Genomic DNA, 25242 nt, shown 5'->3' on the forward strand with positions numbered 1-25242 from the left:
TCCTCCCGCCTCCCTAGTAACTGGGACCACAGACGTGCACCACTAGGCCTGGTTCATTTTTGTATTTTTTTGTAGAAGCAGGGTTTCACCATGTTGTCCAGGCTGATCTCAAACTCCTGAGCTCAAGTGATCTGCCCATCTCTGCCTTCCAAAGTGCTGGGATTACAGGCGCAAGCCACCATGCCTGGCCTAAGCTTTTACTTTTAACTCTTATGTTCTATAGCCTTGGGGTGAATTGGTGTGTCATGCAATCTTGGGCATCCCTAATAGGTCTGGGGACTAGGGCTAGAGGTCATATAATTACCAAAGGTTAGAGCTGAAAAGATCCTTGGAGCTTATCGAGTCCAATTTATTCAACCTATAGATGGGAAAACCAGGGCTCAGAGAAGAAAGAAGTTTGCTCCAAGTAGTACAGCTTGTTAGTGGTACTCAGAGGCTTAACATCATGAACTTACTAAATGTCTGATGAGAATAAATGGAGAAAGTGACACTCCTCCATATCTATGACAAATATCCATGTGAGGACATGAATGTCTACTGGGTTTCTGTTATGTATAGCATGTATTCATAGATGTATTTATAGATGAAGTGGAAATTTGCATGCAGTTACTAATGTATTTTAGGTTATATTTATTCTTATGCATTTTTCATACTGTGAGAGCAGATATTTGGTGTCTGTTTCTGTAAAGAACAATTTATTTTTAAGGAAAAGAAAATCACTTGGATGCCACATCTGTAGTAACCAACTTGATTTGCCTTGAATCTCAGAGATAAGTGTTAAATATGGCAGTGATCAGATGTAAAAATTGTGAGCAGGGAATATAAAACTATTCACCAGATACAAAATAATCAAAAGAGATGTCAATTTTTTTTTTTATGAACAGCTACAGGAGTTTAAACTGAGTAGGCAGAGGAAAGAGGGGAAGGAAAAGCTCACACACACACACACACACGCCCGCGTGCACACAAAGCAGGGTACAGAGAGAAAAACCAAGACAGAGACTGAGGAATACTCATGTAAGACCCAGATACAGAAAAAGGAAAACATTTCCATCTTTGACTCTTTTAGAATACAGCCACAAAAAACTTGCAAGGTAGGGTTGCATTTTTGCAGATATGGGACTGTCCCATGGCCCTAATCTTGTGCATCATTTGGAGTCACGCAGAGGACAGGAGACTAGTAGTTTTGTGTCCAGACTTCCTAAGCATCTCCAGGGTGAGACTGGGTCTTCTGTTTTTAAAAACTCCTTTCAACAACCAGGATGGTGTTCTGTCCATGTTTGTGTCAACTGACTCTTTCATCTTTTCCCCTGGGTAGATTAACTGCAACGGTTTTACTCTCAGTGATCAGAGAGGCCTGCAGGCTGTGGGCGTAGGCATCTTCCCCAACCTGGGCCTGGTGAACCATGACTGTTGGCCCAACTGCACTGTCATATTTAACAATGGCAAGTGAGTATGCCTTTTTCTGGGGGTGTGTGTGAAAGGGATGGGGAGACCTATGGTGTTTTCTCCACTTGACTTAAGCCAAAGTCAACCTGCTAAACCTGAACTAGCATAGATTTTAAATGTATAGCACATAGAAATCTCATTCCAGAATAATTGTGAATGAGAGAAAGGCATCATGGAGGATATCAAAGAATTCAACCTGGGTCATTTCTGAGTGTGTATGTTTCTTGGGGCTGCCTGGATGTGTTAGATAAACCTTTAACTACTGTTTTAAAACTTGAAGCCTAGGATTATCTGTCTAAAGGTCATTTAGTCAAGGTCTCAGCAGGAATCAAGAGGCACACTCAAAGGGGTTTACCCAAATAGAATTGAATGAAGGGACAATTTACAGAATTGTGGGCAGGGTTTAAGATACTAACAAGGGGCAGGTGGTTAGTATCTTAAACCCTGGTGGCTCGTACCTGTAATCCCAGCTCTTTGGGAGGCCGAGGAGGGGCGGATCACTTGAGGTCAGGAGTTCGAGATTAGCGTGGACAACATAGTGATACCCCCGTATCTATAAAAAATAAATAAATACATTAGCTGGGCATGGTGGTGTGTGCCTGTAGTCCCAGCTACTCATGAGGATGAGGCAGGAGGATCACTTGACCTCAGGAGGTTGAGGCTGCCGTGAACTATAATCATGCCACTGCACTCCAGCTTGGGTGATAAAGTGAGACCTTGTCTCTAAAACCAAACCAAACCAAACAAACCAATATAACAACAAAAAGAAACTAACGAGGAATGGTGAGGTGCCCAGGGACTAGCAACACATGAAACCATCACCACCTCTAGGCCTGGAAGGGCAGGTGAAGGAAGCACTGTTTCTGCAGCTAGTGAGAGCTGGACCCGGGATAGAGGGCCCCCAACAGCTCAGCTGTGGCTTACAACTGTGTCTAGAGAAACCAGCCAGCTGGCACCATGGCTCAGAAAAGAGGAAGTCAATGGACTAGATAGTCTAACCTCTCATTCCCCCAACCTTCTGCTCTCCTACCATTGGCCAAACCCCAACCAGAAGCCAGACCACAAAGAAACCTGGGTGACGCAACCCTCAGAGGTCAGCCCCCTTTTCTGAGACAGCACAGATGAGGGGGGAAATAAGGGCACATGATGGATTTGGGTGTGGGGCACAAATGGAGAAGAATCAGCAGTTGGAATGAGCCCCTGGTTGTCCATGGCTCAGGATGGGGAGATATAGGGGAATGAGGCCTGAGCAATATTAATTGCTTTTGCTCTTAGAGATGAGCTTTTATGACAGATACGAGCTGACTTTGAGCCATCAACAATGAGCAAGTTTCCCCCAAAAACTTCCTAGAAGCCAGACAATGGTGTCTGGTTCTCAGCTGAGAATCGGGTCTAAGCTTCAATATGCCAAGTACCCTGATTTCTCTTTTCCTTCCTATTTCTGAAACCAGGCTCTTAAGCAATTGAGAAAGTCACTCAAGATTGGAAAGTTTATTTTGGACTCAGATGATAATCTTTTCTCAGCATTTGTGTTTCCTTTCTGAAGCCTTTTGGGGTCACTGGCCTGGATCTCATGGAATCCTCCCTAGAGGGGCTGTTGACTGAGCTTGACCTGGTTGGCAGAGAGGATCAAATTCAGCCATGTATGGGCCTGGGCCTTCTAGATGGCCCTCTTCTAAGTGGTGGTGACCCAAGGCTCCTCTTGTCATTGGGTGTAACAGCCACAGGAACCTAGGAACTCTTTCTTCTGTGTCTGCTCTGGCTTCCTTGCATCTACTAATTTCTAGCAGCCACATTTTATTCAGGCTTCTTGGCTTTTGTGCAAGAGAAGGTGACTTTGCATTTCCTGTCTAGCCACCTGCCATAGTGGAAAGAACCCTAGACATGGGGTTAGGGGCCCAATTTGAACCCCCAAAATTTTTACATACTATGTGACCTAACCAGCTTCCATGTGCACTTCAAACTCTTTCCAAGACAGACATCCAAAGAGGCAATGTTTATTCATCCAGGATGCTTAATAGAATGATAATAACAACATTGTGCATGTTTTTTCAGCACTCTGCTTTTAAGTGCATTGTCTCATGACAGTCTCATTACAGGAGGGAACACTGAAACACAGGGAAGGGAAGGAACTTGTTCAGGTCAGGGCTGAGTACCTTTGAATCCAGAATGTCTTGTTCCAAATTCAGTTCACTTTCCACTATACCAGGCTATGTCTTGTCCAGTGAGTCCAGCCAGAAGGGGCTAGGATAAAGGTTATTGTGATGGCCAAAGCTTTGATACCGTGACCCAGAATGCTGTACACCCTTGCACCAGATCACACCTGATCAGCCAATGATAATGATTTCCATATGGGTGTCTGTTTTGTCTTTCAGTCATGAGGCAGTGAAATCCATGTTTCATACCCAGATGAGGTGGGTCAGTCCTTTCAAGCATCCCTGCTCCTCTGACCCATCTCCCTCACTTGCCTGGTTTGCTGGGGCCACCCATTCCCGAGACTTCTTGGCTGCCATCTGTCCATAATGTCCTTCTGCATCCCAGTGTCTCGTCTTTTTAATGCGTTTAAATTAACCACTTTTTCCTTACCCACATACCACCTGCCTTGCCTTTGCTTTATTTTGCCTCCTTTCTTCCTCCCTTTCATGCCTCACTTCCACTGCTCTTCCAACCTTGAAGCATGAACCCTTGTAGTCCACATTGTCTTAGCAAAAGCCTATCTTGTCTCCCTAAACCCTGCTTACCATGAAATGGGGACTGTGACTGACCTACTAAAGGACCGTCTGTTTATAAGCCCCAACTTCTCACCCAGACTGGGCTCCAAAAAATAGCATCTATAACTGATATTTTTAATAAAGGTTTATTCCTAGTATTCTCCTTACTGCTTCTGACCAACTATGAATTAGTAGTTCAGGTTAAATTTTACTTCGGACTTTTCTTAATGACAACCAAATGGCCCCAGATGGGTCTTTTCCTTAGGGTGGGGTTGACAGCCCTTGAAATAGTCTTTGGATTAAGAACAAAATGCTGTGTGGGAGTTTGGGCTTTGGGAATGCTGGGGTAGAAGTGGTTGGTGCACTTGAGTCTGTGTTGGTGTGCACTGCACATGGATTTGGATGATTCACGTCATCTCTTGGGCTTGGGTTCCACATCTGTAGAGAAAGGTCAAGAGGAGAGTGCTCTAGGGACCTTCCTAGCTCTAAGTCTCTGTAGCTCTGGGCTCTGTCCCTAACCTCTGTGAGAGATACTTAAATAGGCTGCCTATTTGTGGCTTGATTAGCTGAACTATAGAATTGCAGATTGTTGGAGGTAGAAGTGGGGGGTCTGGGGTCCAGGGTGGGGATGAAGCTTGTCCAAGGAAGCTGGTTGGAGGGAGAGCCAGGGCTAAAACCCTCATCTCCTGCTTCCTGCAATGCTTATTTCAGGCTGGTCTCCATTCCCCTCCCCCAATCTCTAGTTTCCAGTAAGGTAAAATGAGGCAAACATATATGCATCTTTTCATATTTAAGTGACATTAAGTTAATTTGGTTTTGAAAAATTTCTAATACCATTGAAATAATCAGAGACACCCTGAGACTGTGCAAGAATTGGCACAATCATGATGGGAAGTAAAACTACTGGAAATTCCAGCCCAATTGGCCACTGATTCACTGTTGAATTAGAATATGTCACTATAGTGAGCTGCCTCTGTAAAAGGGACTCATGGGGGCAGAATTGGTTACTTACCCAACAGAGTTAAACACCGGAGATCCACACTCTATCCTGGCCCAGGAGTTGCTCGCATAGAATTATTAAGGACATTAGTAGAGTCCTAAAAATCAAGGGCTTTGATGCATCTTAATTACCGTGCATCGAAGACCTGGGAAGCAGCCTGAAAGCAACCAGGCAAGGCTACTATGATGAGGAGAATCGTGAATGGTATGAAGTACCATTCATGATGGTATGAAGTTCTAATCCTGGCTCTGTCCCCAAAGTGTTGTGGGACCTATCCCTCTTGTGTCACTATCCTCATTTGTGAAATGAGCATCCCTGCAGCTCAGACATATTAGGATTCTAAGCAGAACTGAGAGCAGAATCACCCGGCCTCCCTCTCCTACTGGCCTTTCATCACTATAGTAACCACTGCTGCCGAAAATTGGGATAAGGAACAAAGGAAAGGAGGGACAAATGGTGAGCAGGCACTTCAGTTTTGCAGGCTCCACAGGAGTTGTTTTTATACATATTATCACATTAATAGGCGTGTCAGTGTATCTCGCTTTGGGAGAAGGATTTTTATCCATAAGTGGTCACACCTCAGATGCCTGGACATGAACATCACTACCATTCAGCAGTTCCTCCCTTGATTGTCATCTCAGACCACAGGGAAGGGGCTGCCTTTGACTGGGACTCTCCTCAGGTGCTGGAGTCTTGCCCTTGCTTTTGCATGGTGTCCAGCTGAGCCTTTCTGGGAGGTAAAAGAAATGACCACGGATCTCTGTGCAGACACTCTTCCCAGCCCTCTGCATCCTGCCACTTCCTCTCTGAATGATGGCTTCCTACTAGGCAGGGAGGTCCCAGGATTCTGGGGAGATACAAGAGCACGGTTTAGGACCCAGCTTGCAGGGCCCACCATTTGTTTTCTGTAGCTGTCTGGCCTTGTAGTGGAGGATGCATGGCTGAGAGGTCCACGGACTGACCTCCACCTGTTTGGCTCAGCTGGATGTCAGTTCTGCAGTGGGTTTTTACCTTCAACATCTTCAGTATCTATCACATTAGGTATGGTGGGTAATGCTGTAGGTAATTGAGGGTCAGGTCTAGGCTGGAAGGGAACTGAAATGCCATCTGCCCTTGCTAACCACCTTCAACCAATAAGCCACATCTCCCAATAAACACAAAAGTGAAAAATGCAGTAAGCGAACAGTGCCAGCCTTTGTTTATTTGCCTTCAGTGATCTCCAGTGGGCTAAGTCTCCTTAGGTAATTTGGCCTGAACCACTGGACTGAAGGTTAAGAGATGACTTCAAGTTAGACACAGAATGGGCCAAGGTTGTGGGTAACCGAATGTGTATGTTTCTGAGGAGTAGTCCCCAAACTAACCAGAAAATATTTTTAGGTTTTTTCTTGTTTGGAGTTTTTGCCTTATTATTTCTCCCTTCCTTTGTTACAGACAATCAGTAGCTAAAAGTAAAGGGAGACTTACGGGCATGGACATTCTGTCTGGTTTTATGACCAAGCCCAGCTCTCTACTAGGAGTCTATTTGAGCTGATTCCAGAGTAGTCAACTGAATGGAATGGATCAGACTGTTCGAAGGAATAGAGTAGAATTATCCAGAAAATCATCCTTTAGGTCACATTTCTCCTTTTATGGGGTCAATGGGAATTTCTGAGTGTCAGTGAAAGTCATTGTCTTTGAGACCCAACTCCATGAAGCCTTGGAGAGCACGGATCCCATTCCAGTAGGCCTGGATTCGATTCACCTTTTCCTTTCACCCTGCTTCAGAATTGAGCTCCGGGCCTTGGGCAAGATCTCAGAAGGAGAGGAGCTGACTGTGTCCTACATCGACTTCCTCAATGTCAGTGAAGAACGCAAGAGGCAGCTGAAGAAGCAGTACTACTTTGACTGCACATGTGAACACTGCCAGAAAAAACTGAAGGATGACCTCTTCCTGGGGGTGAAAGACAATCCCAAGGTACACACAGCCCTGCTGCTGGGGTGTTTGTGTCCGTCTTCTCCAGGAGCCAGTCACAGGTGGTTTCAAAGCTAATCCGTGTGCCCTGCCCATGAGCTTCCTAGGGAGCAACTGTCACCCTGGGAAGGAGGCAGGGCATGAGAGCAGAGCACCGCGGGTAGGTCCCAGCTAGGTCCTGGCACTGCCACTTGCCAGGTGTTTGAGTTTGGGGAAGTCACCCAGTTTTCTCAACAGTAAAATAGGAATGATGGCCCCACTGCAAGAGGTTGTTATAAAGATTAAAGAAGATAATGTGTGTAAAAGGAGTGGCATACGGAGTAGACACTGGAGATTTTGGTTCCTCCTCTTGCTCCTTTATGAGTTGAGTGATGTTGAGAATTTAAGGTGTTCAGATCAGATGGGCAAAGAGATTTATCATCTAGTTATCAAAAAGATATTCCTAGTCCCATGGGGATGGGCAGTGTGGAGACAGGGCTAGGTTTAGATTGGTCAACATCCTGAACTCCTGGGTAGCTGTTGCCAGTTGATGGTGAGTCTGTTGAGCAGCAGAGGAAGGCTTGCTGAGGGGAGGTCAGGAACCCAGCTGAGCTGGGAGAGAAAGCTGAGCCGCCAGGTGTCAGAGTAGCCAGTTAAAGCAACAGAGCAGAAATGAGAGTGAAGTATTTAATCACTTACTGCAATAGTGTAAGCAAGAAGCTAAAACCGAAGAAAGCACTGACTCCTCTTGTCCATTTCCTCCAGTGAAGCTGTGCTCAGAGGGAGGTTGAGGGGGATCAGCACAGGCATGGAGGCGTCTCACATGACATTCTCTTTTATAAGGACACCAGTCATATTGGGTTAGGAGCCCACTCTACTCCAGTATGATCTCACCTTAACTAATTACATCTGCAATGACCCTATTGCCAAGTAAGGTCTCATTTTGAGGTAACTTCTGGGGCTAGACTTCAACATATGAATTTTGGGAGGATACAATTTAACCCCTAACACTGTCCTGTGCTACCATTTATGAACATTAAAAGGCACACACACACACACACATGCACACCCATGTGCATGCAAGCATACTCGGTTTCCATACAGGCAGAAGTAGGAGGACCAGCGATGCCTGGGGTGAAGAGATTGAGAGTCACCCCTCCTAGGCAGAGACAAAGCAGTTGGGGCCCAAGGATTAATGTCTTCTATAGGAACGACCTCTTTTCAGAGAATCAAAGGTCTGTATTCTAGGACGTGTATATTGGATGTATGTGAGAGGCACTGAGCACTGCATCATGGGCGCTACAGAGAAGAATTTGTTATTGCACTCACCCTCACCCTGACCTTTCAGAACCTGCGGATAACACGTCTTATCTGTGAGCCAGTCAGCCTTCCCTCCTGGAGACTGGCCCTGAGTATTTGTTTCATAACTTGCTTCCACACTACTTAATTTATTTTTTTTTATTAAGAGGCCAGACCCTCTTTTCTCTATTCTAAAATAAAACAACCATGTAATAATTTCTTTAGATTTTTTGATGTTTACCTGGCAGTTTCAATAGTTCAGTAGGCTATGTGTGGCCTTCAGTTCCCATCCCTTCACTTTAGATATGCTGTTACCAGCTGGTGACAATACACACACGTCTCCAGTATGAATTGCAGAGTTGGCATTTCTCTTGATATAAAAGATTGATGATTTCTGCTTGAACCTACCTGAATTCAAGGCAAAAGCTTTCTATTATATTTTATATCAAATTGAGTTTCTCTATTAAAACAACTCAAAATAAAAATAACTCACCTATACTAACTGAGCAGAAAAAAATTGAGTATATCTTTTTAAAAGCAAATGCTTCCTCAGGTATTAAAAAAAGGCCATCATAATGTAGTAGGAAGAATACTGGAAGATGAATTATGAGGCCTGTTTACTAGTACTGGCTATGACTCTAAACATCTGAGGTTGGCCAAGTCTCTTCCTTCTGGGCCTCAGTTTCCTCATCTGTAAAATGGGGAGTTGGACTAACTTATTAACCATTTCCTCAAGCTGGACTATCTACAATGTCATCACAATCGTTTCCTTTCTTTTCCCTATAATGCTGTACCCCAGCCTGATAAGCCTCCATCAGTACACCAGCCTCAAACCATCAATTGCCATCAAAATCTTTCCTAGCTCCTTAATATATGCGTATGTAAACCTATGTAGAAATAAAAACCAAATATTTTTAAAATGGGAAAATAATAGCAAAATTTATGACATTTTTCCTCAATTGTGCCTCTGGACTGTCTTTGTTTAGGCTGCTTAGGTTTTCTTTTAGAATCATTCTTTTTTAAAATTTATTTTATTTTTTTTATTTTTGAGCCGAGGTTTCACTCTGTCACCCAGGCTGGAGTGCAGTGGTGTGATCTCAGCTCACTGCAGCCTTGACTTTCTGGGCTCCAGCGATTCTCCTGCCTTAGGCTCCTGAGTAGCTGGGACCACGGTGCATGCCACCACTGCTGGCTAATTTTTGTATTATTTGTAGAGACGGGGTTTCACCATGCTGCCCAGGCTGGTCTCAAATTCCTGGCCTCAAGTGATCCGCCCGTCTCAGCCTCTTGAAGTGCCGGGATTACAGGCATGAGCTACAGTGCCTGGCGGGTTTTTCCCTTTCTCTCTCCAGCCTTTACCCATGGTTTTCAAATAGGAATGTGCCAGGCCGGGCGTGGTGGCTCACGCCTGTAATCCCAGAATTTTGGGAGGCCAAGGCAGGCAGATCACGAGGTCAGGAGTTCAATACCAGCCTGGACAATATGGTGAAACCCCATCTCTACTAAAAATACAGAAATTAGCCAGGCATGGTGGCCCACGCCTGTAATCCCAGCTACTCGGGAGGCTGAGGCAGAAGAATCGCTTGAACCCAGAAGGCGGAGGTTGCAGTGAGCTGAGATTGTGCTACTGCATTCCAGCCTGGGCGACAGAGAGAGATTCCCTCTCAAAAAAAAAAAAAAAAGAAGAAGAAAAGAAAAAAAATCAAATAGAAATGTGCCAATTTTTCCAGGCTTGGGAACCAACATCCTTCTTACCCCTTCTTCTTCCTCTTTGGCTCCTTTTCCTCTGGCTCCTCCCCTTTCCTCTGGCTCCTCCCCCATTCATCTGGCCCTTCCCCCTTTCATCTGGCTCCTCCCCTTGTCCTCTGGCCCCTCCCCTTATCCTCTGGCCCCTTCCCTTATCCTCTGGCTCCTCCCACTTTCCTATGGCTCCTCCCTTCTCCTCTGGCTCCTTCCCCAGCCCCTCAGATCCCCCAACTCCTGCTCCTTCTCCTCCGCCTCTGGCTCCTCCCTCCCTCTTCCTCCTTGTTTTCTGTAGAATTTGATGCTCCTGGTGACAGCGGCCTTTCACCGCGGGGGTTCCTTAAATCCTGTCTGCAAATCAGAATGTTCCTGCCTTTTCTCTGAAGAGTGGAGCCAAGTGGAACAGCCCCGTTTCCTTTCTCAGAGTAGATTTATCACATGTTGCACTTATTAATTAACAACCTTTCTGCCAGGTTGTTTTGGGGAATCTTGTAAGTTGCCTCTTTAAAAAAAATTGACTCACTTCCAGAGCTTCAAGTGACACTCCTCCTTACATCATCAAATTGAGCAAGACTTTGATGAACACTTAACCAGTTGGTATTCTCTTAATCTATTCTACAAGCTACTGATTACTCCAGAAGATTCACTAAGAATTTTGAGATTTAAAGGTAATAGAATTTACAGTAGATTAGATACTAGGGGTCATAAACTATACATGATTTTGTGAGTCATTACTTGGGCAATAAGCTATGGCTGTAACTAGAAATGTAGGTTTGACAGATCGATGATACACCTCTGGTCCACCAGTCACAGAACTCTGCACAACCAGGCAAGACACGGGCTTAATTCCAATAGGCTTAGGAAAGCAGTCACACACTGAAATAACTTCTTTGGAACAAAGACATGATTTGAGTTCACAGAGGGCTGAACAGCATTCCGGGGCATAAGGCAGCAGCTGGTAGCAGGCAGGAGGGCAGCCAAAGCCAGAAATCTGAGCCAAATCAAAGGTCAAGGCAAAGGTTAAGCTAGGAGAGAGACCTGCAAGCAGAAGCTAGCGCACTGATGGGTGCATCCATTGTCAGAGTCAGGCCATGGAACAAATACAGGTAGACACATAGAATAACTAACTCCAGGGAGGCCCAGATACAGAAGGATATGGAAACAAGGATAGCCAAAATTATAGCGATAGCCAAGAGTTATACAAAAGCCAAAGTGGGTGAGGTGGGCAGAAGAACAAATATAGTACCCCTTTCCTTAGGAGAGCCTGACCCTGAAGCAAGGTGTCCTGGCCAGAGGACTCTCATACTGCAAGATGAAAACCCATGGCAGAACTGGTCCAGGACAGCTGGGGGAAGGAGGGAAGATGATCTACAGAGGGGGATACATTTTCATTGGAACAAAAGCCCATTCTGTTGTTACTTTTTGGTAGTTCACTGAGGGTGACTTCACAAAACAATGTGAACCAAATCAAAAGGAAGCTGTTGAGTCTAACTCTTTTTTTTTTTTTTTTTGAGACGGAGTCTTTCTCTGTCCCCCAGGCTGGAATGCGGTGGCGCGATCTCGGCTCACCGCAACCTCCACCTCCTGGGTTCACGCCATTCTCCTGCCTCAGCCTCCCGAGTAGCTGGGACCACAGGTGCCCGCCAACACGCCTGGCTAATTTTTTTGTATTTTTTAGTAGAGATGGGGTTTCACTGTGTTAGCCAGGATGGTCTCGATCTCCTGACCTCGTGATCCACCCGCCTTGGCCTCCCAAAGTGCTGGGATTACAGGCTTGAGCCACCGCGCCTGGCCGAGTCTAACTCTTTAGAGTGAAAAAATTGGACAACCAGAGAACTGGTTAAATAAATTATCCTAGCTTCATACAGTGGAAAACTTTACATTTATTAAAATGATGATATAGATAGTTTTATATTGATATGGGAAAATGTCTACAATATACTGAGTGAAAAAATGCTATAGACAGATATGTGGTATAATTCCAGTTAGAAAAAAATAGTCAATCCTGTTGGCACATACACACATATATGCATGTGTGTGCACACATAGGACTGAAATTCAGCCAGTGCTTACTGGTAAAGTCATTTAGACATACGCATTGTTTAATTTAATTTAGTATAATAATTTAATTTAATTTTCTTTTGACACAGGGTCTCACTCTGTCACTCAGGCTGTAGTGCAGTGGTGTGATCTCGGCTCACTGCAAGCTCCGCCTCCCGGGTTCAAGTGATTCTTGTGCCTCAGCCTCCCTAGTAGCTAGGACTACAGATGTGCGCCACTATACCGGGCTAATTTTTGTATTTTTAGTAGAGATGGGGTTTCACCCTGTTGTCCGGGTTGGTATCAAACTCCTGACCTCAGGTGATCTGCCCACCTGGGCCTCCCAAAGTGCTGGGATTACAGGCGTGAACCATCGTGCTAGGCTGACATACCCATTGTTGATGGTCACTGTCTGTGCTTTGATTGGTCAGTGCTTTTTCTGTATCAGTCATTAAGTATTTTAAATATTATTTCTGTATGCATACATAGGAAAATGTTCCCCCAGATACTGACTGTAGTCATTAGGTGGGTTCTAGGGATTTCTACTTTTTTTTTTTTTACCATACTTTTTAATATTGTTTTAATTTTCACAACTTGCATATGCCAATTTTGCAGTCAGAATAAATAATCAAGTTATTTTCATTTTGGAAAAAAGTTATAAAAGATTTGCTTAAGCAAAAAAAATGTTTCAGAAAAGGACTTCTGATAGGAATAAGCATAGCATGTAAACTTCTTGTTTGGACTTTGAGAAATTTGGCTCTTTTTCTTCAAAATTATTATGTCCCTGTGGGAACTGGCTTCTTAATTATGGCACTTCGTTGCCTCAAATATCAAAACCTTGTTTTGTTTTGTTTTTTTTTGGTAAGATCACTAGTTTGCTTAGGCAAATGTAGTAATCCTAATGAGTCTAGATTTCACAGGAACAGCTGACAGAGATTCTCCTGATATCCTTTTGGTCAAGACAAGGAAATACAGGCTGGATGCTAAGGCATTTGGAAGAGTTTGAATAATTATAATCACAAGTACCCTCCTTAATGAACTCGAAGACAAATTGGAGTATGATTTTTGGGTCAAGTCCCTGGGCTCTGTCTTTAGCCCTGTGCTGGCTGGTATTTAAATCAATGACTTGGATGAAAACAAAAATGCAAGGGTGTATCTGTGGAATATGTGGTTGACTTGAAACAAAGAGGGAGAGCAGCAAATATTTTGGGTGATAGAATCCAAAATGCCAGAGAAAACACAATAGGGATCAATGTCAGTTTCTGCCCTGGGGTTCAAAGGGCCAGGAATTTGCACAGGCTGGGATGATTGGCTGACAGCAAGGGTCTGGGACTTGGCTTAATAGAAAACACAAGTCAGAAATGTGATGAGGGAACTGGAATAGCTACAGGATCTTAGGTAGCATTTACAGGAATGAGGCATTCAGAATGAGGAAGGCATTAACCTTGCACTACATTGAATGTCAAAGATGGCAACTATTCAAAGGTGGAATGGGTTGCCTCATGAAGGCATCTCTAGCTCACTGTGTCTCTCTTTCCCAGCCCTCTCAGGAAGTGGTGAAGGAGATGATACAATTCTCCAAGGATACATTGGAAAAGATAGACAAGGCTCGTTCTGAGGGTTTGTATCATGAGGTAAGAATTCACTTGTTATAGAGGATGGGGGTAGAGAGGAGGCTGGAAATGTTCTCTAGTAAGGGAGGGAAATGGGGTGAGAATGGGCGTGGGGGCTACCAAGCGGGTTGTTTTTCTAGAAGATGTCCCTTGGTTGAGACCATGACTCTTCTTACCCCTAAACCTTTAGCATCTCTTAGGGATGTGCTCTCAGTGACTATTTATTAACCCACTGAGACTGGGTCTGAGGGGAGCAAATGCAGCCAGACACTTGTCCCTGGGGGATCTGTGATATCTAAACCTGGTATCAGAGGTGGGGGAATGCAGATGGCAGTGGACATACTGGGAGTGAGTTGCATGCTTTCCCATAATTGAATGCATGTGCCAGCTACAGTTTTCAGTCTCTCCCAACTGAGCATTCATCCTTGGCTCTTGAGGCACCAGGGATTCTCAGCTGGCTCTACACTAGAATCACCTTTGAAAAATTTTGATGGTCAGGCCCCCACTCAAGACAATTTCACCAGAATCTCTGGGCATGGGACCCTGATATTAAGATTTTTAAAGCTCTCAGGTGATTTCAATGTGTAACCAAAGGTGAGACCCACTGCCAAACACTGGCCTGTGGCGTATTTGCATTGAATTAACCTGGGCGGCTTGTTGGAAATACTGATTTCCATTCTCACACTCTAAGATGTGAGTCATTCAATCTGCAACAGAAAAACAGGGACCATGAATTAGTATTTTTGTTCCCCAAGCTTGCTAAGCAACTTGAATGTTAATGCCACTAGGGCATGTTGATTTGGGAGATTAATTTCTATTCATTTCTATTTCTATTTCCCTTCTCCTCTTCCTCCTTCTTTACTAACTCATTTATTGCACATTTCTAAGCCCTTACTGGGGTGGCCAACACAAGACACTCTCCTTGCCTGGAAGGAGTTCTGTCAGGTGGGGAGACAGTCACACGAAGAAAATGTTATTGTACAACATGGAAAATCTATGTCAGAGGCATGAGGTGGGAGCTGGAGTGAGCAGGAGGGCCCCACTGGCTCCATTACCCTGGCTTCTCTCCTCTTCGTTTCTTCTCCTTCTCCATTCAGACTTGGCAGGGCTAGGTGTGGCTCTGGACGCTGCCCCCATGGGTTTAAGAGGATGGTTTTCTGGATGAATTGATTGCCAGCCATCATTTTTCCACTCCCTGCTACGCCCCCACCACCTCAGGTTGCCTCATGAACTCTGGGAAAGTCTCAGAGCAAAATTAGTTCTCACTGATTTCAAATGGAAGGAATTGTATGGCATTTCTCCCATGAGAGCAGCAAAGGAAGGAGAGGAGAACGACGAACACCTAAAATCTAGAGACCACTGGACTTTGTAGGGTAGGGCCTAAGCCTATGTCTACACAACAGTCAGTCAGAAAAGCCTGACTCCAGGGTGACTGCGGTCAGGCCCATCTTTTTCCTCACCAGGGCCAAGGTTGCATCCTTCTGGGGATGTTTCCCAGCTTCCTGGGAGCCTCCTTCTCTGCTCATCCATCTTGTACACTTCAGTAGGACATAATTATTCAAACTCACTGAGCCTAAGGACCACCCAGGGGCTTATACAAACTACACATCCAGGGTTTCTCTCCCAGATATTTGGTTTCAATTGGTCTGGGGTAGGACTTGAACATCAGTGTTTTTTTTTTTTTTTTTTTTTTTTTTTTTATCAGACGGAGTCTCTCTCTGTAGCCCAGGCTGGAGTGCAGCGGCGTGATCTCAGCTCACTGCAAGCTCCGCCTCCCGGGTTCACCCCATTCTCCCGCCTCAGCATCCCAAGTAGCTGGGACTACAGGCACCTGCCACTGCGCCCGGCTAATTTTTTTTTTTTTTTTTTTTTGGTATTTTTAGTAGAGATGGGGTTGAGATGGGGTTTCACCGCGGTCTCAATTTCCTGACCTCGTGATCCGCCCGCCTCGGCCTCCCAAAGTGCTGAGATTACAGGCGTGAGCCACCACGCCCAGCCGGAACATCAGTGTTTTAAAAAAGCTTTCAGATGTTTCCAAAGCACAGTGAGTGAAGAATCACAGGAATGGCGGTGAAGCTGCAGCTCAACTGCTTGGTTTCAGTGCTTGATCCATTGCTCACCATCTGTGTGACTTTGGGAAAGTACTCACCCTCTCTGTGCTTCAGTTTTCTCATCTGGTAAAATGGGATTATTAGTAGTACTCATCTCAGTGTATTGTTATAAGAGATATAAATATATTTGTATATGTATATATGTGTGTGTATGCATATATATATACACACACACACACACACACACACACATATCAGTATCTGTAGAGAATTGGTTCTAGGACTGCCACAGATACCAAAATCTTCAGATGCTCAAGTACCTTGTATAAAATAGTGTATTTTTGCATACAACCTATGCACATCCTTCCATATACTTTAAAGCATCTCTGGATTACTTATAACACCTAATACTATGTAAATGCCATGTAAATAGTTGTTATGCTGTATTGATTTGTTTGTATTGTTTTTTGTTGTTGTATGATTCTTTCTTTCAAAATATTTTTGGCCAGGTATGGTGGCTCATGCCTGTAATCCTAGCACTTTGGGAGGCTGAGGTGGGCGGAATGCCTGAGCTCAGGAGTTGGAGACCAGCCTGGGCAACATGGTGAAACCCTGTCTTTACTAAAAATACAAAAATTAGTCAGGCTTGGTGGTGCACACCTGTAATCCCAGCTACTCAGGAGGCTGAGGCAGGAGAATAGCTTGAAGCTAAGAGGGGGAGGTTGCAGTGAGCTGAGATTGAGCCACTGCACTTCATCCTGGGCAATGGAGTGAGACTCTTGTCTCCAAATATATATATATGTATTTGACCTGCAGTGGGTTGAATCCATGGATGTGGAACTTGTGCATATACAGCTCTGACTGTACATATATATGTGTGTGTTTGTGTGTGTGTGTGTGTATAGCTTTCATAGCTTCCTGCTACCTATTGATTTTGGAAACTCCTCTCTGTGCTCTATCTGCCACGTCTCACACCATTACCCTTCCCATTCTTACACCTTAGCCAATAGGACCACTTTGCAATTAATACCCCAAACCTGTGCTTTCCCACCTCTGTCAGCAATTGCCCCAATCTTAAAAAGAATGATTGTCTGGTATCATCATGATGGTCGCATATGTGAATTAAGCATGTGCTCTGGTGCAATGGTAATGGGCAGGGCCTCTGTCTCACTCTAGGTTGTGAAATTATGCCGGGAGTGCCTGCAGAAGCAGGAGCCAGTGTTTGCTGACACCAACATCTACATGCTGCGGATGCTGAGCATTGTTTCGGAGGTCCTTTCCTACCTCCAGGCCTTTGAGGAGGCCTCGTTCTATGCCAGGAGGATGGTGGACGGCTATATGTAGGTGACAATTGTAGGTCTCAGATAGTCTCCTGGAAGTGTGTCTATTCCAGGGATGGCAAATAGATGGCACATTTACTGGTGCCTCTCCCTCCTATACCCACAGCAGGCGTTAGTAATCCATCATGGTTCTCTTTTTGACTGAGTCTTTTTATCATGGTGCTCCAATGGTAATGACCAATCAGAGTTTGTGCTTGAGATGAAACCTATTTGTCATCCCTGGTCTTTCCCAAATTCTCCAGCACATCTATCACTTGGGTGGCATCTTCTGCTTTTGACTTCCTTCAGGCTAACCCCAGCTTGATTTTAAGTGATTGGACCCCACCCTCCAACCTGTAATCAACACAGGCAATTCTGGGAGGTTTTATTTATTTATTTATTTATTTATTTATTTTTAAAAGAGCCATCAATCATCTTTGCTTAAAAATTGTAAAATTCAATTCCCTTGCCTTCCATCGGCCAACAACCTCTCTTGCTTTCTGTGTTTATGTTGTCATGCAAATTTGTGTTTCTGGCCAAATAAGTTGACACAAGTTCATTTCTTTGAGAGGATGTTAGTCATAAACAAAATGTAGATAAACTGTACAACATTCTAAGGAAGCCCTGCAAAAGGGTGCCAACCAGGTGAAAATACAATGCTATCTCAAAAAGGACATTTAAATTATTTTTTTCTCCCTTGACCTTCCTACCACTTTCCAGGGAGACGTCTGAGGTACTCCTGAGTGCTGTGAGCTTCCTGTGCTCAAGCTCAGATAGTATGGAATCTACAGAGGCAGGCAGGCCTCCTTGAGCTGCGGTGGGCTCCACCCAGTTCTAGCTTCCCGGTGGCTTTGTTTACCTACTCAAGCCTCAGCAATGGCGGGCGCCCCTCCCCCAGCCTCGCTGCCGCCTTGCAGTTTGATCTCAGACTGCTGGGCTAGCAATGAGTGAGGCTCCGTGGGTGTAGGATCCTCTGAGCCAGGCGCGGGATATAATCTCCTGGGGTACCGTTTGCTAAGACCGTTGGAAAAGCGCAGTATTAGGGTGGGAGTGACCCGATTTTCCAGGTGCTGTCTGTCACCCCTTTACTTGGCTAGGAAAGGGAATTCCTTGACCCCTTGCACTTCCCCGGGTGAGGTGATGCCTTGCCCTGCTTCGGCTTACGCTCGGTGCGCTGCACCCACTGTCCTGCACCCACTGTCTGACAATCCCCAGTGAGATTAACCTGGTACCTCAGTTGAAAATGCAGAAATCATTCATCTTCCGCATCGCTGACGCTGGGAGCTGTAGACTGGAGTTGTTCCTATTCAGCCATCTTGGCTAGAGTCCCTAAGCTCAGATAGTATGATCCTTGCCCCTTTTTCTCACAAGGAGTTGGCTGGGCAGCCCAGGCCAGAGTTTCAGCTGTCACAGCCTCACTGTGTAGAATCTTTGGCAACTTGTTCCATATCTCTGTGCCTCAGTTCCCCCTTGGCGGCTACAGAAGCCTCACAGTGCTGAGGGGAGGACAGATGGGCTTAATCAACGAGGGCATTTTATACATTATTAAATTAAGTGCAGATATAAGGGCGATTGGTATGATGTATGATTATCTGCTATGCTCCCGCAGGAAGCTCTACCACCCCAACAATGCCCAACTGGGCATGGCCGTGATGCGGGCAGGGCTGACCAACTGGCACGCTGGTAACATTGAGGTGGGGCACGGGATGATCTGCAAAGCCTATGCCATTCTCCTGGTAACACATGGACCCTCCCACCCCATCACTAAGGACTTAGAGGCAAGTAGCATCTTGAGGCTGGTGTTCCCTTCCTGGCCTGAGCTTTCTGAGGATGAGAGTGTGAGTTCAGGTGGACTCTGCTTTAGAAAAGTCCACATACTCCCAGCTAGACAGAAGGGAACTCAGAAACGCTTTAGCCCACTACCCTTGTGTGTTAGACTGTTCGTGTTATCATAAATGAATACCTGAGACTGGGTAATTTATAAAGAAAAGAGGCTTATGTTGGTTCATGGTTCTGCAGACTGTATAGGAAGTGTGGTGCTGGCATCTGCTTCTAGTGAGGGCCTCAGGAAGCTTCTAATCATGCCAGGAGGGAAAGGGAGCCAGTGCGTCACATGATGAGAGAGGGAGCAAGAGAGAGAGGCAGAGGTGCCAGGCTTTTTTCAACAAGCAGATCTGGTGTGAACTCAGAGTGAGAACTCACTCCTACCAAGTGGATGGGACTAAGCAATTCACGAGGGATCTGCTCCCATGACTCAAGCACGTCCGCCAGGCCCCACCTCCAACACTGGGGAATCACATTTCAATGTGAGATTTGGAAGGGACAAATATCCAAATCATATCACCTTGCTTCACACATGAGGAAACTGAGGCCCAGGGAAGGAGGGCAATCTGTCCATAGTCACATAGCGAGTTAATGGCAAAGCTGAGACTTGAAGCCTGAGTCTGTTGAATCATAACACCCCAAGCCTAGACTGAGGAAGTGTAAACAATGGTGTGTGTGTGTGTGTGTGTGTGTGTCTGTGTGTGTGCATGCGCACAGCCATTTATATTAGAAAGTATTCTGTGTAACATGGAGTGGAGTTAGGGATCACAGGCTCTGGAATCAGACCTCCAGGTTGAGTTCCAGCTTCACCACTTTCTGGTTGTGTGATTTTGCAAATATTGAATGTATGGCACTCAGTCTCCTCATCAGTAAAATAGGGGGAAAGGATAGGGTTGTGATGAGTGTTCATGAGTTAATGTGTGAAATGCACTTAGTGCCTGGCAAATGGTGCTGCTGGTGTCCTTGGTGCTTTGAAAGGCTGGTTTATTTGAGAGTTATAGGGCTGTCCTCAGACAGTACAGTCTAGGGAAAGTGGACAGACTTTAGTGTTATAAAATGTAGGATGACTATGACATTTAGGACTGGTATGGTCTCAGATATGGATGTCCTTTTACTATTCAGATCCCAGGTTTCCTCGTTTATAAAATGGAAATAATATACCAGCCCCTCAAAATTGGCAGGAGGACCAAGCAAGGGGCAGAAAAGCTGGGTAACTAGCTTTGTGTCTAGGGTACTGAGCCTGTCAAAGGCAGAGCCTTTGTTGATTTTACTCACGGCTGTTTCCTCAGTCTCTGAATGCCTGGCCCTTGAGAAATATTTCTTGAATGGACATGTGGGAGGATGAGGGCTCTTCTGTGTGTCACACACTGTAATCTTCCCAACCCACTGTAAGGTACGAAGCCACAAAACGGGTGAGAAAACTGATGGCTGAAGCGATTACATCACTTGCCTGAGGTCCCACACTAGTGTCTGCAGGGGCCAGAGTTCAAATCCAGGTCCCCACTGGGCAGTTCCTGAGAACAAACATTCTTTTCTGAGAAAGTTCATTCAGCTACTCTCCCAGGGTTCTGACTCCCTCTCCCTGGCAAAGTGGGCCCACGGCCAGGACATTAGGTCCTTCATGAATGAGTGTGTGTGTGTGTGTGTGTGTGTGTGTGTGTGTGTTCTAAGGGGGTAGAGTTGAATCTCCGTGGCTGGAAGTAATTTACCCCAAGGTATATCAGAGACCAGCATGTCCTAGGGGCTTGCTATCACTGTTTATGGTGTATCTGTGTCCTACAGGCCATGCGGGTGCAGACGGAGATGGAGTTACGCATGTTCCGCCAGAACGAATTCATGTATTACAAGATGCGCGAGGCTGCCCTGAACAACCAGCCCATGCAGGTCATGGCCGAGCCCATCAATGAGCCAGCCCCAGCTCTGTTCCACAAGAAGCAGTGAGGACTGCCCAGTGGAGGAGGGGCAATGTGGCTGGGGAAATAGGGAGAGACTCTGGAGGTGGTGGGTCTCTGGAGAGACACCTAATGAGGAAGCTGAGGTAATGCTTAACCTTGTTGCTGTGAGAATTTACTGCCCTGTGTTTCCCAGTGCCATTTTGGCTCAATTCAAGTCTATTCAGTTCAAGTTAACTCTATCCCAGCCCAGACCAACTCCTTCTACAAATATTATTGGATGATAGGCCCTAGAACCCAATAAAGGAGCTCCAAATGTCGTTGGGTGGGGAAGCAAAATGTAGAGAAACATTTAAAGCACGCTAATAATAAATGCAATTGTAAACTATATGGAGGAGGGTGCAGAGGAGGGAATGTGTCTGGTGTGTGATGTGTGTGTGTGCAGTGGGGGTATCACAGAGAGTATGACATCTGAGTTGAGGGTGGCAGGTGCCTGGAGTCTCAGGTGGCTGCTCACCCATCTGTGCAGGTGTCTCCGGGGCTGCTGGTCTCACCTGTGGTCTGCAATAGACACGATTGGCTGAGCAGGATGTGTGATGCTGTGTGGTTGGTGTGGAGTTACGAAGAAGGGGCTGTGTTTGGGCCACTTAGGCTCTACTCAGAGACCTGAAACCACTTCAGAATGGTGCATATGTGGAAAGAGCTGGCTGGGGGCCTTGCCCAAACTACCCGAGGTCTTAATTTAAAGTCTGGGGAAAAAAAAATCTGGGTTCCAACTAGAATTCTAGAAATATTTCTAGAACACACAGAGAGGGAATAACTTCCTCCATCACCCTTATCATCTAGCCTTGTGGTTCCCTGTGATTTTAGATAATGTCTGATATTTTTCTGGCTATTTGCCTAGTAGGATTTAAAAAATATTTTCAATGTGAAGCTGAGAGAGAATCTTGGAAACACACATACCTGTTGATCATGGGCCCCGCAGAATTGGCCCTTGGGGGCTTTATTTGGTTATATGTACCTGGGTGGTCTTTACTAGCTTAGACTCTATCATGGGCCCCCATGAAGCTCCATTCTCGGTACTGAATAATTATTACTTCCCTTGCTGAGTTTCTTTTTCTGTCATGCCCTGGGGGCTTCTGCTCTTCTCACCAGAAAGAACATTTGAATCTGGATTCTTGTACACCTGGGTTAGACCCTCTTCAGAGGTGTGGCCAATTTATCCCGATCTCCTGGAAGGCTGTTGTGATTTCCGTCTAAGAAATGAGGGTCTTGAGAATCAACCAATACCAAGATTAGCCTGTTATCCTGTTATCTTCTGAGACCCCAAATTTCTCACCAGTGTTTTGGGAGATCCTGGAAAAGATTCCTTCAGTTTGGGGTGTCACCAAGACTTCTACACAACCCAGGACTACTATTGATGTCAGAGCTGTACCCCACATCTTGAAGTAAATTGATCCCACCAGGTCCCATGTTTGTTATCTCTGCCTAAATGTTAGCTTCTCCATCCTCACAACATGATGGCCCACTGTGTCCCTCTGAGCACTACCCAGTGGCTGAAAACTCTGCAAATGGGCCACATTTTTGCAAAATACTTGTATCTGACACTTAGGTCTTGTTTGAAGATTTTCCTTTCTGGAAGGTTTTACAAGAAGACTGATAGTCTTTCAAGCCCCCACACCACAGGCTTAGGGACGGCACTTACCTTCTCGCAGGGATCTAACTGGCAAGTTCAAATTATCACTCTTTTACCTTCATATAAAATGTCTCCCCCAAACCTTTTTCCCTTCTTTGTCATTGTCATCTGCTAAGCTACTGGTCATTTCCCCATATTCGTAGGCTTTTTTTCCATCCTATCTTTCTAATATTTGTTGTCTTTAACAAACTGTGCTCTGTCTGTGCTCCTCCTTCCCTCTCAGACCATTGGAATGTGAGTCCTTCTCCCCCTTGGAATGTACTCTGGATCCCTTCCCCTCCTTTGACCCCCAGACTTTGCTCCATCTATTATTGCTTCTCCATCCTGGATCCTTGACATTTCTTACCCCACTGGCCTTCTCAAGTGCAATCAGTAAAAATGCTGAGAACTCTTGGATCGTAATCTTCATGACTGAGTTTTTTTTAGCTGTATAGTTATCATCTGCCTTTCTTCATTTTGCATTTCTTCTTGAATCCATTGCAGATTGACTTCCACTCCCACTCCTTCACTAAAAGGGCTCTTACCGATCAAATCTAATGGGTACATTTTAGTTCCTATGTGATTTGGCCTTTCGATGTCAATCATCACTCCCAGCCCTTGATTTTGGTGACCTACTTCCCTGTGATGATCTTCTGGTCTGGTTTCTCAGGTTCCTTCGCTGGTCCTTTTTTTTCCCTGCCCCTGACATATTGACATTTCCTGGAGTTGGTTTTGTCCTTGATTCATTCTCATCTCATTCTGCACACAGTCTCTGCATGAACTCAGGCAGGCCCTTCATTTAATGACCACCTTAAGGCTGATGATTCTCAAATCTGTATTCCCCGATCTTGCATTTGAGCTCCAGCCCCACTCATCCTCTCGGATGTTCTGCAGGCCCAGCAAACTCATCATGTCCAAAGTGAAACTTTTTCTCTTTCCTGTCTCCTCTCCTCTGATCTGTTCTTCCTTGGAACACCACCCAAGAATGTCACCTCCTCCATCAGACGGTGAGCTCCTGGAGGGCAGGAGCTGTGTCCTTCTATTCATCTTCCTACCCCCAGAACCTTGCACAGGTCCTGGAACGTGGTAGGTGCTCAGTAAATGTGTGTTGAATAAATGAATGAATGAATGAACAAATGAATGAATTTGCTTACTTCAGGGCAAAAGAACCATGAAACTGTATTTTGAGTTTTTATGTTATAGCAGTCAGCAAATCCTATTAAATACTTTGTGTTTCCAAGCAAATAAGTGTGGCTTCTTTCTTTCTGACAATCTTTTTAGAGCAGCACTGTCTAATGGAATTTTCTGTGATGATGGAAATGTATTATATCTGTGTTGTCCAATACAGTACAGTAGCCACTAGCAGCTTGTGACTATTGAGCACGGGAGTATGATTGAAAAACAGAATTTTAAATGTTATTTAATTTCAACTAATTTATACGTAGTTAGCCAATGTGGCTAGTGGCTACCATATTAGAGTGTGCAATTTTAGAGAAATACTTCAGTGTCATTTCTAAGAACATGGACACTAAGAAAAACCATCTAAGCTTATCTTTATCCCAGCTTTCCTAATCTTATTTGTGTGACCTTGGACTAGTTATTTCACCCATGCCTCAGTTTCCTGACTTCTACCTAGCGTAAGTTTACTGTGAGGACTGACTTTTTAAAGAGTAAAGCCCTGAGAACCCAACCCATCATATGTGCTTAGTGACTATTATTAGCTATTATTACACTTTGAGCATTCCAACCTTGCTTCTCCTGGGGAGTCCCTTCTCCCAGTTAGAAGATGAAGGTGAAGGGTAGAGGCAAGCAGGGGTGTGATGGAACTAGCTCTTATCAGCTCGAGAGCCGGCAGGGCACATCTCTTCCCAACTCTACATTCATCAACATCACACTGATAACTTAAAATTGGCCATGGTGGGAATATTTAAACCATGGTAATGGCCTAACTTCAGAACACATTAATTTGCAGTGTTGTCAATCTATAAAGGAGCTTCACTACATGGGAGTAGCAAAATAGATAGTAGAAAGACCATTAAAGAAGTCTTCACTTAAACTGGGGTGAAATCTGCATCATGAAACCTCTATTCTTTAGGGCCATGCCAAGCAAGTCTAAGACCTCTGATTACCCTTTAGATGAAGCCATCTGCCCACTGCACCATCAATGTATTGACGAATACATGTATTAAAGGGCAGACATAGCCATTGCTTGGGTGAGTCACAGAGTGTACTTCTCTAAAGGATACCAAAGGGAAAAATATAGTTGGGGGCACATACCAGAGAGAATAGCAACATTACGTCTTATTTTTTTTTGAGAGAGGGTCTTCGTTTGTCACCTAGGCTGGAGTGCAGTGGAGCGATCATGGCTTATTGCAGCCTCAACCTCCTAGGTTCAAATGATTCTCCCACCTCAGCCTCCCAAGCAGCTGGGACCACAAGGTGTGCACTACCACCCCGGCTAATTTATTTATTTATTTATTTATTTATTTTGTAAAGTCGAGGTTTCACCATGTTGCCCAGGCTGGTCTCAATCTCCTGAGCTCAACCGATTCACCTGCCTGAGCCTCCCAAAGTGCTAGGATTACAGGTGTGAGCCACTGCACCTGGCCAAGAATAACATTTCTGAGGGCAGTTGGAGGTCCAGGCTTCTGGACCAAGGCGTGCACAGTTGTGGATAACATCCAGCGCATGAAAGT

The 25242-nt window shown here is 45.1% G+C and overlaps 1 protein-coding gene across 2 annotated transcripts in view; it reads left to right on the top strand.

Annotated features, from left to right (window-relative positions):
• Positions 1-23791, top strand: part of SMYD1 (SET and MYND domain containing 1) — a 45973-nt gene extending 22182 nt beyond the window's left edge. The window contains exons 4-10 of one of the 2 annotated variants that reach the window (XM_030827315.1): positions 1319-1449; positions 3825-3863; positions 6925-7114; positions 13714-13806; positions 17013-17176; positions 18765-18933; positions 20762-23791. In XM_030827315.1, coding sequence (XP_030683175.1) covers positions 1319-1449; positions 3825-3863; positions 6925-7114; positions 13714-13806; positions 17013-17176; positions 18765-18933; positions 20762-20920 — 945 coding nt within the window. In that variant the 3' untranslated portion in view covers positions 20921-23791. The remainder of the gene's footprint in view (positions 1-1318; positions 1450-3824; positions 3864-6924; positions 7115-13713; positions 13807-17012; positions 17177-18764; positions 18934-20761) is intronic. The other variant, XM_030827316.1, reaches the window with a different exon arrangement.
• The last annotated feature ends 1451 nt before the right edge of the window (positions 23792-25242 follow it).

The sequence above is a fragment of the Nomascus leucogenys genome, chromosome 14 (assembly GCF_006542625.1).
Source record: "Nomascus leucogenys isolate Asia chromosome 14, Asia_NLE_v1, whole genome shotgun sequence".
Lineage (NCBI taxonomy): Eukaryota > Metazoa > Chordata > Mammalia > Primates > Hylobatidae > Nomascus > Nomascus leucogenys.